The sequence below is a fragment of the Argiope bruennichi genome, chromosome 10 (assembly GCF_947563725.1).
Source record: "Argiope bruennichi chromosome 10, qqArgBrue1.1, whole genome shotgun sequence".
Classification (NCBI taxonomy): Eukaryota; Metazoa; Arthropoda; class Arachnida; order Araneae; family Araneidae; genus Argiope; species Argiope bruennichi.
In genome coordinates this window covers 6906051-6924944 of record NC_079160.1, presented here as the reverse complement: position 1 = coordinate 6924944, position 18894 = coordinate 6906051, and the positions used below count along the sequence as shown (strand labels likewise).

Genomic DNA, 18894 nt, shown 5'->3' with positions numbered 1-18894 from the left:
TACTTTGTGAAATATAATTGAAAGATTTCTACCTATTTTATTGCATTTACTTAATTATTGCAGTATTATAAACATCGTGTGCCTTCAATATGTATACAAATATGGATGCAATGAAGTTATGAGTCATAATAAATAAAAGAAAACATTTACATTTTTACAAATTTGGAAAAATAAGACATTAACGTGATAAAAATTATTATTATGTGGATGAAGTATGAAATGTGTTGAAATTTCAAACTAAATTGGTCTGTTTATTAAAAGAGGTGCTTCACAATGTACCCTGATTTTAGTTACAGAATGTCTAAATTTCTGATTTGCTTTTTTTCTTTTATTCTACAGAACTACCAGAATTCTGTACATTTTTGGTACGAACTCTGAAAAGGATTTTGACAATAGTTGTTTATAAATCTTATACTGTTTTGAAAGCTCTTTAATTGTTAGCCCCTGTGGAAACTGCATAATTTCATTGTTAAAGGAACTTACAGATATGAAACTAATTAAAAGATGGTGACAGACATTTGCTTAAAAAAATATTCTTTTTATCACTTTATATTTGATTGCGGGATTAATAAAATATCTGCAAAATTGCTTCCATAACTAATTTTGAAAATTATGATAAAATTCTGAATAAATGATGCATAACTATAAATATTTGATATCTGTCCAAAATATATAAAATACGTCCATAATTTGCGTCCTTGACGATGAGACCTGCAGTTTTAGGCTAGAATTCTGTAGGTTGTTTACAATAAAAATGTGATGAAATGGACTACAACTAGAACTTGGGCATCAGATTTCTGATTATTCATTAGCTACTTATTTCCTGGAAAAGGCAGGGACAAGCAGGGTATATTTTGGTCTCTCATTTTAGTGGTCTCCATGGAGATAAAATTTTAGTATGTAAAGTCGCAGAAAAAAAAAAAAAAAGAGAGCCCCTCCCCCAGCTTTTTTTCTGGTAGCATTCATTGTATAATCATAAAAGATTTGTCATTTGAAAGGCCTTAAAATGCCCTTAAAGTTTTTTGAATTAAAAATTAAAAAATTCCTTAGTGAACCGTCTATATATTGAAATAAGAGTTAACTTCAAACTTTCAAATGGCAACACTCATTTTTCTCATAAAAATTTAAAACTGCATCAAAAGTTATTCTTTAAAACCAAGTTTCATTAGGTTAGTTTTGTTCGTTTCAAAATTATTTGCTAACAAAATGGTGTATAGTAAAATAATTGTAACCTAATAAGAATTGGATTCCAAAAAACAGATGTTTTACTTTTAAATAAACTTAATTTACAGTTACACAATTTATTTACTCTGCTTATTTATAGTGAATTCATATAATTTGGTTACATCAAAGTAACTCTTATTTGCGTGCATATTTCAATAGAGTAAGGTGAGAAAAGAGTGCTTTATTAAATTTAGTTTAACTATTAACAAGATTTTTATCAGATAATTCGCAAAGCGAAGTGAACTTACAAATTCATTACCGAGGAAGTAACTACTGGAAATAAAATGACGATTCTTTTCCCAAATAGCGAATGCAAATTTTTTCCCCTCAAGAGAAAGAACAGTTTAAAAAATGCAACGTCATTATCACTTACTAATTTGTTAATTATTCTGCTAATATTGTGGAAATTATAAGCTGAATGAACGGCATCGGAATCAAATCGTATTGAGTTCGTAGTCGGCCGACCCATAATTGTTGGCGAAATGCGATATCTTATTCAGCATCCACCTTGTCGGTTATTCAAAAGAAAGTGCCTTGCCAAAAGAAATGCAATTTATAAACTGAATGAATGACATTTGAACCAAATGTCTGAAAAACTGCTGACTTAACATCGCCGGCATTCGACCAAAAATTATTTGCAAAATGCGACATCTTATTGACTTGTCACCTTATCGATTATGTAAGTCAAACCATTTCAATTGTAATTTCGATTGCTTATACTGTATATCAAATAAATAATATACAGTATAAACTGTATGCTGTATTTAAAATAATTTTGAAATTATCATATTCGTTATTGTCCAGCTCTTTGTAGCCGTCTTAAAGTGCTGAAAGCATTTGTCGACGAAACTCTCACTCTCTCGCTGACGGGGAGAGGGGAGCAAGCGGTTGCTGACGGGGGCGGGGGTGATTGCCCCTTACTAATGCCGCCTTTGCCGCGGGTTCGTTGATTCGACATCCAATCAGCATCCATTAGAGCTGTCTGTAAAGCTGTCTTCCTTACTGGAAGACTTACTGTGTTGGTAAACAATATTACAAACACTATATTTGTATCAAATATATTAACTTTATGCTAAATAGGGTAGCAGCACACCCGCGCATATGCACACACATAACACATATGCTATTTGTAGTGATGTATTGTTTGATTAAACCGAAATAATAAGGATATTTATTGACCACTTTAGTTTTGAAATAATAATTTTCCCTGAGTCATTTTTAGGCCTGGTTTTCTCAAAATCGAAATTTAGATTTATCAAATGCTTATTGTTATCCCATTGGAGTTATTTGTATTCTTGTTTTGCAGATGAAAGTGCCACCAAGCAAATCTTGGGCCTGAATTTCGGAACGTTTGTGTCTCTTGTGCTTGGGATCTTCCTGATATGCTGTGTGTGTGTTGTGGGAGTGATTATATGTGTTTTTCGTAAAGAGGCGCAGCAGCGGCAGCTCGAAACTGAAGCACATCTGGGCACTCCACACTCCATGGTCGTAGGACAGTCGCCGTACCCTAGTAAGACATACTTTGTTTAATGATAAGAGCAGGTGAACAAATAATTATTGCTCATTTTTTAATAGCTATTTTTTAAATGCATACTCACGAAGTTTTATATTTTTATGCATAGTATCAATTTGCAGTCTTCCATGGCTAGATGTTCATTACACCGAATGAACTGAAATGAATGCCTTCACTTCAATATATTACTGTGCAACTATTAATAATTTTATTTATTCGAACAATATATACTTTACATTTTTAATGCAAGCAGTTTATCCAAGTCATTAGGAGAGACGTAGTCGCTCTCTTCTTTGTTTCTCCTAAACTTAAATGCTTTTCTCCCGAATGGTGGGTCGTTTTCTTCAAATTCGATTCATGTGAATCATTTGTGCCTATTATACGGAATGCTGGTGACTTCATTGACATGAAATGATATACGCTCTCGCAAAGCTGGCGGTGTAAAATTTAGTGATCCTTTTGGGGGAGAGCTCGTCAAGGCCTCTCTGCCGTTCATGAGATTCGCGTCTGCTTTCTCAGCGTAAATCGCTTCAATACGCAAAAACATTATCTAATAGGAAAGAATCATTTGAATCTCGCGTAATGTCGTACAAACCTAATAATATTGTATTGTAGGGGATTTGATGATTCAAACTTACATTACTATTCAATATTTCTCTTCTCGAAAATTCATTTTTAATGAAGCTAGGTCACTTGTATATTGTCTGCTCTGAGAATATTATATAAATAAAGAGCTTTCTTTTTCATTTCTAACCCTATATTGCTGTAAAAATAAAGATTCTTAATATGTATTTTACCTATCCTTAAAGTTTGGCCAATGAATTCAGGGCACTCTCTATATATCCGAAGGTATTTGAAAAAGATTTGATTGTATATATCGAAGCTATATATCCGAAGCTCATACTGAACATAATATAAAACATGCATAATATAATTAGGAACATTCATTTTTTTTAAACAGTTGGAGTGCAAAAATCTCTGCTTTCCAATTATAAAGGACTTAAAATTATTATCACATCAAGGTTAACTTTTTAGGGCTCCGTTATTCTCAAAGGAGAGTGAAGCTAAATTCATTACTGGGAAAGCGCAGTTACGCTAAAGTAAGATTTTGGATCTATTATTCAATCATCCTTACATAATTCATCGTAAATGTTTTTGCATTTTAACTTTAAATGCTTAGAAGTTGATTTGAATTCATTTTGGATTTAGGTACTATATTACCGCATTATGCGGAAATCTGTAGCAGTTAGTGTAAAACTGGTTCATACTTTCACAAGAATTAAATAACTGACAAGATTTGTTAGATTATTGCTGTTTCTATGTCTCTCACTAGTCCAATGGAAAGCAATATTATGTATTATAAGAGTTTGATTGTTCCGGTAAGTCTATAGAACTCTCTTGGCAATTCAATTAAGGTTTGGTTTGTTTGAGGTTTTATGGCACAAGAACCAATATAAAAGTTTTATTGCGCCAAGCAAGTAGCCGGACCAGCAGCGGCTGATGCAGACGAGAGGCTAATATGGAGATATCTGGATATTAGATAATACAATTGGACGATTGATAAGAGTGCAACAACACCAACTTTTATAAATGTATAAATTGAATCACTCATTTATTTTGTTTTTCATGTAATAATTCTTTAATGCATAGCACTATTTTCTTTCAATGTTTTAAAAGCACCGCAGGGAGAAAACCGGATTCTTTTGGAATTCCCCCATTCAAAAACTGTGGATTTCCTTTTGTTGGCGCACTCACTTATAGAATGCTCATTTTCATAAATACAGCTTTTAATTAAAAGTAACTTCGGCTGTTGGCGGCATCAAAACTGTTAAAAAAATTGATGATAAATAAAAATTATTAAAAAGATTGTTAAATAAATTTGAATAATTTTTTTCCTATTCAAATTTGAGTTCCTGCTTACACATTTTGTAAAATTTGACGAGGATGTCTTCAAAATGTCTGTAAACCCATTATAATTCTGTATGATCCTATTTAAGGTCACAAAGAAAAAATTATGATTTAGAGTAAAGTGCGGGTAGCTAGCTACAAGGCACACGTTTTCATTAAAAATAACAAATGAAACAATTAGAATAAAATCGTTAAATTTAAAGGAGTAAAATTTCTTAAAGAACTTCTGGGAAGACGTTTCTTTTCATATCTATAAACAGATGCATTATCATAAATTAATCCTTTTTCTTTCTTGAGTTTGAAATTTCTCTTTGAAAGTATTATAATCACGAAAATGTTTGACTCCGAGATTTTAAAGTATATGTGCGTTTCAAAACTCCTAAAATCTTCCTCCTCCTCCCCCCCCCCGCAAAAAAATGGAATAAATTGGATTGTGCCTGTTTGTTCATATGTGTTTTAATATGATATTTAAAAAAAGAACCAGCTAGAAAAATGAGCTTTGGTACAAAGTCTTTGCATAAAAATGGCAGATCTGTATGATATTTTGGATGAAATCCATAGAAGAGAATTTTATAATTGATCCAAATAAATAAATATAATTCTCCAAATAAATTCACAAAATTGATATTTTACTTATTAGTAGCTTTTATTACTACTAACTACATTGTATTTATTTTAATTTCGCTTTATGAACGTGGTGAAGGTCCTCATGGACGATCGATGAGTAGAGGTGTCCATCATCATAGAAAAAGAAACTCCTTGACTTTCATGGAAAAATGAGCTTTTTATATAGATGTGGCAGGCTGGATGACCAGCTACTCCCTTCTCTATCGACAATATGTTTAAATACTGCTGTAGCCAAAGACCATTTTTCATATAGGTTCACACATGTTTAGATTTCTGGAACATATTCAGGTTAAGCATTAATTTGGGAATATTTATATGGATAATTTTGATTTAAAGATTAAAGGTTTTAAAATTTTTATAGAAACATGCTGAAGATACAACTAGTGGCCAAATTGCTTAAGTGCTACTGTGCAATAATTTTGTGTAATGGATTATTTTTGTGAATTTTGTAAGATATTTAAGGCTTTTGAGTTTCTTGAATGTCATTTATTTACTTACTCACATTTAAAATCATTTTTTTTTTTAGTTTCCGAAGTCAAAAAAGTATGGAAATATTTCTCACGAAGCCTTGAATTTTTATCATAATTGTTTAGAATCCCAATTACTTTTTCAATTGTTACTTCTTTCAATTGACATATATTCTATTATAACTATTAACTGATTTCTGTTGTTATGAATCATGTTCTTATGACTTGGAACTCTACTTTCGTTTTGAAATCAGTTTATTTTTGCACAACACAAGACAGAGAATTTCATGAGGCTATTTACATAATGATGATAGAAACTGATCAGAGTATTTACAGATGAAGTAGATTGAAATGAATCAAATGATCCATACAATCAAAAAGATGAATAATGTAACGTACAAAATTCTTTTTTTAAAACAAACGCAGCATATTCTACTTAAATCAAAACCGGATTTCCAGATTCCAAGTTGGAATAAGATGCAACGCAAACTCTAAAATGAAAATAAACAGGAAATATAAAATTTATTTGGAGTGGCAACACATGTGTTTCCATTCCATCACTTAGGGCTTCTTAAATCGTAGCTACTACCGAACCATTTATAAGTGTAAGATCGAAATAAATTACATTGTGAATTAGAACTTAATAAATTTTTTTAAAATCATTTTGTAAGATTATAATTATATGTGCATATTAAAAAGCAGATTATAAGAATTCTTATTATTTTCTGCTGTTTATTTATTTTTAGTTTATAATTTAATATGGAGTCTCGTAATAATTCTTTTTATCAAATTAATTACCGGTGGGATCATGTGCATTGAATTAAAATTTACTTAGCTTAATCAATTAACTTTTGAAAATATTAAAGTAGTATTTTGTTGTCGCAAACATGCAAGTTCACAAAATATGAAGTCTGTTGCAGGAAATGAGTAAAATTTTTTTGAGTAAATTCTATTTGTATAAATCAAATTAAATTCAAGTATGTTATGAAAAAAAGTAAAATACCAGTTTACGGTAATTACAAGGAAATCAGCTGTTTTTGTTAAAAACAATTTTAATCTAATTTTATTTATTTTTTATTTCTGCCTGCACATGTTTAAAAATTTGAAGCACAAATACCCTTTGTGACCGATCCAGTATTTTTCTGTGGAATCTACAATTTAAGAAATCTTCTCTCAGTCTACAGTAGTGGCATTGAAAATGTATCAGCCGAGATTGTGTCATATTTTATTTACCGGATTCACTTAAAAGATAACATAGTAGCAAAAATGTCGATTCAGTAATGCTAATCTTGTAGCGTTACCTTCTTTTCAGTAGTACTATTAGCTCGTTTAAAATTAAGGATGAAAGTGAAGTGTTCACTACTGCAAAATTATTGTATTTAATGCTGGGTGAACCAGTGCTTTTCACCAGAGCTCTCATTTGCAAAATTAAATGTTTTCTCTCCCCGCATGCCTGAATAGCCGAACCTACGTTCAGCAGCCAGCTGGAGGAGAAGCCTCCCCCCTACACCTTCCTGCACCAGGACGGCGTCCACAGAGAAGGCGTCTACTATCATGCAAAGTGAAGTCTGCGGCCGGGCGCAGGCAGCCCCCCAAAAAAGAGTGGTTAGTTTGACTTCGCTCTGGCTACAGTTGGCCCCCTGTACCCTACTTTGGCACTCCGTACCATGATGTGTGTCCTTTATGTTTTCTTTCAAGGTTGCCAGGTGCCCTCTTTGCAATTGAAGGATATTCTGCAATGTTACGAAAAATGTTGATAATATTATTAAAGTTATTTTACAAATCAATACTATATAATATCTTTAAGCTCCTAGGATGAGGATGATTTTCATTTCAGAGCTTATCGAAATGTCTCATGTAAATGATAAACGTAATTGCTTTGAAATGACATTTGCTAGGACATTACCAAAATTTTGTTTCGATATTCAAATAAGAAGGACTTAAAAATCTTCAGGAGTTAATTTATTTGTATTTGTCAGCATTTATAGGAAATTTGCTTTGAGAAAGCTGTTTGCTTTCTCATGAATGAATATGATTTTCTGAAATATTCATGAAAAGAATGTTTAACAAGTAAATTTTTTTATTACTGTGCTTGTAGTATTAAATTAATTTATACGTTAAATTACATAGATTGAATGAAATTAAGTTAGATATTGTAATCACGATCAAATGATCAAATTTTGGAAAAATTTCACAAATGGGTGAAAAAAAAGTTTGGATAGAATTAAATATGGGCTTGTTATTTTATGCAGTTTTTAATTTTGATCTTATTTTTAGAAAAATAAATTCATTTTAGATTTCTTAATATGGAGCAGAAGTGAGATTTACTCGGATCTACAGCAGGCTGTTTCACAAACTTAATTTGAAATATCTTGCATAATATATTATGGTATTACATTATATTGTGAATATTGTTCAATACCACTCAATATCTTTGTGCAGATGGATTTTTTTATTTTTCTAAAATTTCGTTTACTAAAGGAAAATAAACTTACTGCCTTGTGTGTAACAATATAACTCTGAATAAAAATAGATGATAGAAATTTTGGGAAAAAAAAAGATAGAAAAAATCCATCATATAACATTTGGGTATCTGGCAATCTTCATATCCTCGATATTATATAAATAATTCTGTATAAAGTTCTCTGTACTGTAGCCCATCTCACCAAAAATTGCTTTTATATGTTCAGAAATTGAATAAATGTTTAATACAAGTTAATTTTAGATTAAATTTAGCTTCAAATATATTGTTATAATGGTAGTTTTGATGATATTTATATGTTATATGCATTTAAAATGTTTATTGTATCTGTTAATTTAATTTTTTTATAAAAATGTATATTTTTACTCCAAATTAATTTAATATTTGTCAAAATGCCATCATGATTTTTAAATATTAATGTAATATTATAAAAGGTTTTATCTTAAGTTAAATTTTTGATTGTTCTGAATTTGCCATCACTATGTTCGTAATGGTAATAAAACAGGACATGCACCTTATAATTTAAATAATAACTAACTCTTGACTGTGTTTACACATAAGCTTAAAATATGTTACTCTAAATTAATTCAATCATTTATATTGGCTATTTAAAATCAAAAATATGGAAACAAAAATCTAAATATGACACAGGGTGGGTAAATTTAATATGTGGTTTTTGATTCATTTATTTTCCTTAATTAAGTTAATGACTGTAAAGGACTAATTAAAGAACTTATAATCATCCTCATCTTCCCCAGAAATGTGATTTTTTTTTTTTCATTTTTAGAAAATAATATAGCTCATTTTCTTAAAAATAAATTTATAAATAACAAAGAAAATTATTTTATTCTTAATAATAATCTTACTTATTGTTTTACAGATATTGTAAATTTAGATCTGAAGATCATAATGTTACATTTCTGAGTATTATCAAAAATTCATTTGTAGCTTTCCTTTTACCATATGCATTTTTCAACCAAAATTAGAAGGAAATCATACACATAATATTTTTCCATACATCGATTTCTCTACTGTAAACCTTTTTATTTCCTTCACGTTCAAGTTTGGATGAAAAAATTGTCTTGTAGTCCAGTACTTCCACTATAAATATCTCATGATCTTGTGTGAATATTTGCTTACAAAGCCTGTGTAAATATGTACTAAAATAATTGTCATGGCTGTGATCAAAACTGTTTGGCCTTTGAGAAATCTGATACATTAGATTTGCTTCATTTTTTTACCTTAATATGTCTTTTATATTGCCTAAACTTTTATGAATTCAAACATTTCTGCGTATTAATAATTTTATGGATACTAAGAACTGTAGAATTGAGAAAATTAAAATTGTATTGCCCACAAATAAAAAAGAATACCTTTAAAAATAGCATATACTCTTGAAATGAAGTAGTAGTTTTTGTTAAATAAGATTTTTTGCGTGATTTCATGCGTGTTAGATATGAGTAAGAAAATTCACACGCACAAAAAAAAAAAAAAAATACACGCGAGAAAATATAGTTTAGAACTATATTCATAGATTGATGAAGAAATTGTTATTGCAATTTTGTAGCTTGAATAAAGAATGGTTCCTCTTCTAGAGCTTAGGTATCTATATATTTGATTTTGTTTTAATATTAAATACACTGATTGCATAGTTATTTTACTCCCTAGTGTATTTATTAATCTGATCATTTCTCTCATTCTTATAACTTCATCAGAAATTCCATTTTATTAAACGATTTTCAGATAGGTACAAATCTATGTAAATGTTGCTACTTCAGTGCCTGATTTTAATGAAAAAATATTTATGTTCCTTAAAAAAGGTATTTTACCATCAAGTAATAACTTTAAATGAAGGCTTGAAATATATTGGAAAATTTTCAAACTGCATTTGTGAATCAAATTTTAATTAAAAGTATATATATATATATAACCTGGGATCATTTACAACTATTTGAATTGCCAAGAAATATTTAAAAAATTTTTAATATTGATATTGAAAGTATTCAAATAGTTGGAATTTCTCTTTTTACTGTTTTTAATTTTGAATTACTTTTAAAATGCTTCTCTATTTAAAATTACAATTTTCCCTTTTTGTGGGATTTTCTTTGTGTTGCATAGAAAGAAACAGATCTGAATAAGAGTTTTAATTGGTTATTGTTAAATAGATCCCTATTTCCAAACAGATTTGTTGGATAAAATTGGATTGTTGTGATTCTATAGTTTATTGATTAAAACATAAGCATATAGTGATAATATATTGGGACTGAAATATTTCTTGGATTTGAAAGGGAATTAAATTGAAGTCTTCGTGCATTTTTAAAAGATGCTATTATGCAAGTAAGCTGAGCTTAACCCATTCCCCATATTACAGAGGTTTATTTGATTATTGCGAAAATGCTGATACAAATATTACTTTCAAGCCTTTAGCTTAAAGTTTCACTTCTCTATAATTATTATTCCAATTTTCTGTCCCTTGAGGAGAAAAAAATCCCTCTAGAAACAATGTCATTAGAGTGTACATTATAAAAATTGGATTAAGAACAATAAAAACAAAAACAAAGAGTGCCATGTCCATGTGTGTGAAAAATGTACATTGTATTTTTTGACTTTGCATTGTTGTGGCTGCACTGTAGTCAGAGTTAGGAGCTATGCCATTTCTCAGCCTGCGTCACTGCCAGCAACACTTCTTCCAATGTTCATGTGCCTGCACAAGAGGCTGATCAACTGCTACTTCTTCTTCGAGTAATGAGTACGTTGCAATCATCGCAGAAATATTGACATTTGAGTGACTTTTGTCTTGTGATCTAGTCATTTTAAAGATTTTTGGTGTTGTTTTAATTAATTTATTACATATATGATTTTCTGTTATCCATTTTTTGCATAATTAGGATATGTGTTGCAACTGTTGACGTCGCACGATGCCAGGAGCCAGCATTCTAAGGAGGCTTCTGATCAGCCTTACCTCCGAACGTTCGATTCTAAAGAAGAGAAGATTCTTTTTCCGAAATGAAGCTTCAAAATACACAATTTAAAATTAATGATAAAACATTTTTAATTTGCGAAAAAAATGAATAAATAAAATAAAATCAGACTTCAATTGCAAAAATAACAATAAATACCTTTTCTTTTCTCCATCTTGATTATAAGGCTTTCAAAAATTTGCCAATAGCATTCATTCTATAGAAAGATAAAGCTATTTTTTTTTAAAAAAAAGGATGATTCAGGCTCAAAACTTTATATTATTGTCTTGATTAACATCTTATCGCTTCCATTTAAAAAGTAAAAGTAAAGAAACGGTGTCATAATTGGCTTTTTAGCAGGCCTTTCAAGATTTGAAATTTTATTTGTGTCTATAGATTCCTTTTTTGTGATGTGTAGATTACGTCAGAATACATATTTAATTCAATAGCTCACATAAATTGTACAACATAGAAAGGATAATGTAATATCGTTCAGCTTGTTGCGTTACCGAAGCGGAAGGAAATTATTAACTACTTTATATAATATAGGAAATTAGTCAACTTTGACAACACGCTTTTTTGCTCAGATTATTGACTTTTTTAGGGCATTTAAAATATAAATATGGAAAATATTTTTTGAAAAAATTGTCATGCTATTTGATATTTATAAAAAATTTAAATTTATCAGTCTACTTAAATTGCTGCACATGCAAATATAAAATAAAAGCAGAAGTGAAAATCCTATTTCGGAATTATTATCTAAATAAAGCAGTTTTTTTTATTTAAATTTAATTAAAATATTTTATTTTAATGTTCCTTTTTTAATTTCCATTTTTGTATTGTTTCTTTATTGCACTGCACGTTACTTAATGTAATAGTAATTAATGTTATTCGTTTTATATTATCCAACTCCTCTGCTCCCAAACCGACTTTTATACAACTGTACATTTCTGAATTTTATTTTATTTATTACTTTTTTAAAGTTGTTACTGTTAGCTGAGCAAAATATATTGGATGAATTTGGAAGAAAAGTGATTTTCTTTATTTCTATAGGAATTTTATTCAGAAATTTTAAGCACAAAATTTTTAAGATGAGAACTAAAATGAATTATCAAATATAGTTAGATTTTTTAATTCTTTTTTTAACTGATTAAATATCAATTAATGAATTAAGCAGCTAATTGTACAATATTGCTCTGGATTATACAATATTGTATAACACTATGCTTTCCGTATGTTCCGTAACAATAAACTGAATACCTTGAAATACCATGGTATATAGTTTCTACATCATGAAATTTTGTAAAAATATATGTGTTCTATTAGAGATATTAAATTCATAAAGTTATCTCTAAATTAAATGGAATTGTTCATTGAAGTGAGATTGCTGATGAGGTAGAGAATGCTCCCCTAAAGCATCGATAAAAGGAATGATTGTATCTTTACTTATCGAATGATTAATGTTTGTATTTCTGTCTTTGCAACGTCGTCATTTCGAGCTAAAGCTGTGGCACTTTTGTGCTCAAAGCTTTCCGAAGTTTCACTTTGTGTGTGAAATCCACTAACTTTCAAAGCTGAAACTCAATTGCATTTATTGTACATAAGTGCATCTGTGTGATATAGCTTTGTTACTGTCGTCAGCTGTGTGTTTCTCTTTCAGATTTTCATAGCTATATTGCTAGCCACGAAACACTTTTTATGTGGTGAGAAATTTTCATTTTCTTTTTTTTTAGAGTTTTGGATGTATGCTGTGTATCAGATATTTAAAGTTGAGGAATGAGTGTTAACGGTTTTCTCAAATACAAGTCAGTTTCATTTAAGAGATCGTTTCGAGAATTTTGTGTTTTGAAATGAAAACTTTAAAATGTTCTTTCACTTAAAAGTTAAGCCATTTCCTAACTATTACTACTATAATATTGCAAGTTATTTTAAACTTAATATTGTACAATAATATTTTACTTCTGTTTTATGATTTTGCAATTTTTATCATTTCCGAATTTTTAGTTGTACTGGCTATAGTCTTTGAGAAAACATTTCTAATTCCTTGCGAAAATTCTGTTCTGTAGGATTAGTGCTATTCTAATGTTTATAAACAATGACAAACTCTTATAAGCTATTTATTTTTAGAGAGTAATGAGTCTGTAGCAACTTTCTTTCTACATTTTCATTCATCTACGAAAAAAAGTTGCCATACTGAGAATACTGTTTCGGTGCTAAACGTGTTTCATTAAAAAAAAAAAAAGTTTGATTTAAGAAAATCCCTATTAAGCTGTTGATTCGAAATTCATTTCACTATAATTATTTCATGCATTAAATAAATAATAAAAATTCTGCATGTCCTTAGGATTAAATTTTGTTTTTTGTTTTGCATATATCAAAAGTATTATCACTTGTCATTTGTGATTATTTACAACTTAAATTAATATTACAGAAAAAATATAATAAAAATGTTGAATTGTTAGTATCAAATATGTTGAGAATTTTAAGTTAAGTAATGACAATGTTTTCAAAGGAAATATGCGCATTACAAAATAAGAATTGTTCTATATATTATTTAATGCTAAACAATACTTTTTGATAATCGCTATGTAGGTGCAATTCATACACCAGACAAAATTGGAATTTTTTTATAAAAGGCTACAGACTCAGAATGCCTTGGTTTTGTGTGTCACTAGATAGACTGTCCTTAAAACAAGTGCATGTTAATGAAACGTTACTATACTATCTTAAGAGTTTCAAAATATCGTTATTAAATAATCAATAAAATGCACTCTTTTTGCATGTTTCCACTCATTGTGATTTAAATATTTATTTCAAATTTCACTTGGCAGATGCGTTTTTACCCTTTGTTCCTTGTTAATACTAAGAGTACTCGAATCAAATGAAGGCTAAGAGAATGATATTCTGATCCCAGACACTTAGGAAGAGAGTGATTGGATTCAGTCACATTACCTTGGCCTTCCTTCTCTCAGATGAACTGTTGATCTTGGAGTCATGGTGAACTTTGCGGAATCTTGGTCACACCAGCAACTTTATTCCCTCCCTATATGCTTGTTTTCAATGACCTGTGTAAGCGTTACAAATGTGTTGCAGTGACGTCGATGGTTTATTCTTTATCTCTATTCAGGAAAGTCCAAGAGTCTTCGTCGAGGGGGGGGGGGATCTGGTCTTTTCTCCCTTCATGCCAGAGTACTATTTCTCTGGCACGCCGCTATAGCAAGAGTCCCCTTTTCATTTTTAAAGGAGAAAGTTCGTATATTAACGTTCCTCATTACAAAATTTCTCTTAAGGGCAGTCTGTGTTTTAGTTTATCAGTAGTCAGCGAATTCGTGTTTTGCCACTGAAAATGATCGAATCGATGATTCGCAGTTTTTTATTAAAGGAACGGCAACGGAAACCAAATTTTCAAATCTATGATTTTTTAAATTTTTATTTTTAATATTCTTTGTGATATTTTTTTGTGTGGAAATGTTTTAAATTTTATTTTTAAGTATTTTTTTAAATTTAAGTATTTTTTAATACTGAAATTTGTTTTGAAAGCTGTGATCTATTGACTTGTTTAAGATTTTTTTTAAAAAAATATTTATAATTTACCGTTTGTTTATGCAGTTTTATTTGAAAGTTTTTCGTGCTTTAAATAAATTTGTGAAACATCTTGTGAATATGCTTTATGGGCCAAATTTATTATATATATATATATATATATATATATATATATATATTATTTTTAACTATTTGTTTTGTTCCTTTAACTTGTTTTATATTTTAATTTTAGCTACAGTAAAGTACCATTTATACGACTTCTAAAGGACTGATATAAAATAATGCATGAACAATGGCTTAACAGATGTAATCCATGCTTGGTACATAATATGATCATTTCGCCTTCAATCCTCATTTGAAATTTTGAAAGTGTAAATGGCGTCCTCGACATAATAAATTTTTTTCCCCTTCATAATATCTCACATTTAAACATGGTATTTACGAATTCATGTTTTGTTTTCCTGGCGTCTGGGACATCGATTTCCTTAGTCGCTATGCCTCTGCATATGGATAAAAAGATATATAATTTAAATTTTAATAAATTATTTTAATTATAAATTTGACGCCACTTCACTTTAAAAGTAATTTAAAGTGTTCTTTTCATTTTTAATATTAGAAGTTAAGAACTACGTAGTGTTGGAAACAATGATAAGCATTTGTTTTTGAAACGTCATAGACCTTACTATATATCTTGAGTTATACAGTTTTTATTTTAAACTCTTTTTATATGCATGCAGATAATATTTCAATTGTTATCTGATTGCCTGTGAGTATTATGTACGGTGTTGTAAATCGAATTCAGCTCAATGAAAGCTTTTTCACCCGTGTTTTAAGCGCGAAGTTTTACGGCGGAGCTCACTTTGTTCATTTAATGGAGTCATTTCTTCCAATTGTTCTTCATCATCACTTAAGTCAGGACCAGGCGATTCATTTCATACTAATTCCTTAATGAATAATTTTGAAGCTGTGGTGTCGCGTGCTTCTTGAAGATGAGAGGAGAAAGCGATGTAACAACTGCAGCTACGCGTCATATAAAGGAAGTGCTGCTTTATCATTGCATGGGTGATGAATAATTCGTACAAGCGGTGCTTTACTGTATTTTACGTCCTTTAACTATTCGTTTTATAATTAGTTTTGATTTTAATTATTTATATGGTTTAAATGAATTGAAATTTTATATGATATTGATTATTATTTCCTTCTATGAATGTCGTCTACTTTATGTCGGAATAAAAATACAGAGGTTGTTCATATTATGAATGAAGTTTTTATAGAGATTTCTTTAAATACTCTCCCTCGTTCTGTTTCATTTTTTATGACAAAAATGAAATGAAATCAATATTACCTACTTAGAGGTTTCATCGCCTGCGATTTTTTCCGGTAATCCAGATGCGCTTAAGTTCATGTATAAGCAGGATTAAATATTTTGGATGACATCAGTTTCCCCTCCTGAAAAATCCAATGATGTCGCGAGGAGAGGGTAGGTAAAGAGATGGTGTTCTTTTTGAAATATTAGCAGTTGAACATTATTTTGTGGATATGAAGTTAGTTTTTACTTTTTTTAAAAAAAAATCTCACTTTAGTTTCAATTTTTCACTTTATATATAAAAAATAGCTACAACTAAAAATGATTTTCTAAAGATTTGTTTCGATTCTTTGAAATCATTTTTCAAATTTTTCCTTCTTTTCTATGGTATTAAATATATTTTATCTTTTTTTTTAATATATACACACAGCAATGGATTAGATATGTTCTAGTTTCGTTGAATGCTGCAATGTGAATTCGCTTTACAGCAGGTAAATTTTTCATATGCAGAAGTCTACTTCAAACTCTACATTCGACCACATATTTAATAAAAAGAACCATAGAAGCCATACAGGATGTCTCAAAAATTGGAAAAAGTGTCATTTTCCTAAATATTGTACCCAGACATATATTTTCAATGACAAAGTTTTATTAAATAAAATGGACAATTATATATATAAAAAAAAAACTGGCTATTGTAGAGACTAATAAGAAAATGTTTAAAAAATTTATTTTTAATGCTCAAAGTATAAAAGTTTCGTATCACTTAGTCAAATATTTCTCTTGCATTCATATAAACACTCACAAAAAAAATTCGCTTCTTTCACATTTGAATTTTTTTTTTTTTTACGCAGCAATTTTTCAACATCTTGCCACTAACCAACAATCTTTTTACATCCTTATTTCTCTGTTCATTAGATATGAGCAAGAACCCAAAATGTAAGAAATAATGAAATGACACCGAGTATAGATATCACTTTAACTTTCTAAAATTCCTTTAGCTTTAAAGTTAAAAAAAATATTACTGTTTTATTTAAATAAATAATATCTTTATAACCTATTGATTCATTATAGTTCTTTTCAATCATAACTTTCACCGCTATCGAAACATTTGAAAAATGAAATATGTTTTGTTTCAGTTTAAAACCAAACTCCAGTAAGGGTCGAATCCGTTAAATTATACGCACATTTCAATAATATATAATCAGTTTTATATCACAAAATTGATTTAAAAATCAGTTGAAATTATGTTTACTAAATTATTCAGCACTAAATTATTGATGATCTGTCAATTGAATTTCTTAATTATATTAAAATGAACAGATTTCAATCGATTCAGATTGGGAGATTTATTAGATTAAGAAAAATAGATAATCGTTTATTGATTTCTCTGTAAATAACGTGTTCTCAAAAAATGTGTTCTCAAAAAAATAATTTTTTTCAAATATTTTTTTTTCCTTTTTAAATATTTATAATTAAACTGCATGTCTAATATTTAGTTTTGAAATTAATTTTAAAATGCTAATTTTCAAAATGAAACATGCAATGAACTTTAAAGTAATCCATTAAATTTCATTGTGCTTGATAAAGTAATTACGGAAGAATTATCATTGTTTTAAAGAAAATTACTTATATTTCCTATGAAAAACATTAAAAAAATATGCATAAAGCTCCTTTGTGAATTTTTTACGTTATATTTTCTTACAATTTATTGATATTGTATTTAGTTTAAGTACACTTCACAGTAAAATTGGAAAATTTTAATACTAATGTTACCATGATTCGTGAGAACTATTTGTGTTTGGTGTAAAAAAAAGTGACATTTGTTCTGTTTTGAAAATATCTAATGTATTCATTATTTTATGTATGGGTACGTCATTTTTACCTTTATTACGAAGCATAGTTCTTTCTTACCTGAAACATTTTCTTTATCATCTGCAAGCAATTAGTATTAAACTGAGAACTGAATAAACTCTTGTGAATATTCTCAAAATGTCTGAACTCTGCCGAATGTGGAAAGAAGTTCTTTTCCCTCCAGAATTATCGTTTTTCGTGGCCAAAACACCGGAATCTCTGTTCGTGAGATTTTGTCTTTCATCACTCGAATGTGTGAACGAAGTCTTCCTTCTAGCGAGCACGAACAGTTTCTTATAGTGGTTCGTGCCATTTATTAAGTGAAAAAAAAAAAAATTCAACTGATTCGTTATTTTTTAGAGTGTAATGTACTAATGTCTCTCAGGGTGATAAATCTACAGAGTTGAGAAGTTTATTGATTGGTATTCTGTTTTGTAATGTAAAAAAAGGGGGAACTGTATACTTTTTTTTTTACTTGATAAAAGCGAATGTATTATGAATGCTGAATATGATTCTACAATGTAATTCTTTTTTTTTTGTTCTTATTTTAAAAAATAAACAAACTTGAATTGAAATTTTGTTTGTTTCCTGGTGTTTTCTGTCAAGTTTTGTGAATTTTTGCAATATGTTTTGCTATCAGCATTTCTTCATTAATATCTGGTTCTTACATTACACATAATACATTATCTTGTTATACACATGGTTAGATTCTTGAAAAAAAAATCATTCCAGTCTTTACACACATTTGAATCGCAACTAAACGTTATGAATGTAAGCTTTTAACTCCAATTTATATTACAAATTCTTATGTTGAGAAAACTGATTTGATTTTCTTTTTTTGAATAAAATGTCATTTTTTCTGCTTGACTTCCGTAGTATGCATTTGGATTTCTTGCTTTTAGACAGCTGGGCCCAAAAAGTGAAACTTATCTACAATTATGATGTCAGGCCGAATTTCATATCATGCCACTTTCGTTTTTCAGTTTTTGCATTCACAAATAATAGTTAAT

General features: G+C 29.2%; 1 protein-coding gene across 1 annotated transcript in view; it reads left to right on the top strand.

The window, feature by feature from the left end:
- LOC129987900 (uncharacterized) overlaps positions 1-18459 on the top strand; it is a 29469-nt gene extending 11010 nt beyond the window's left edge. Inside the window, exons 5-6 of the mRNA XM_056095886.1 lie at positions 2531-2734; positions 7201-18459. Of these exons, the coding sequence (XP_055951861.1) occupies positions 2531-2734; positions 7201-7304 (308 nt within the window). The 3' untranslated portion in view covers positions 7305-18459. The remainder of the gene's footprint in view (positions 1-2530; positions 2735-7200) is intronic.
- Positions 18460-18894: the final 435 nt, after the last annotated feature.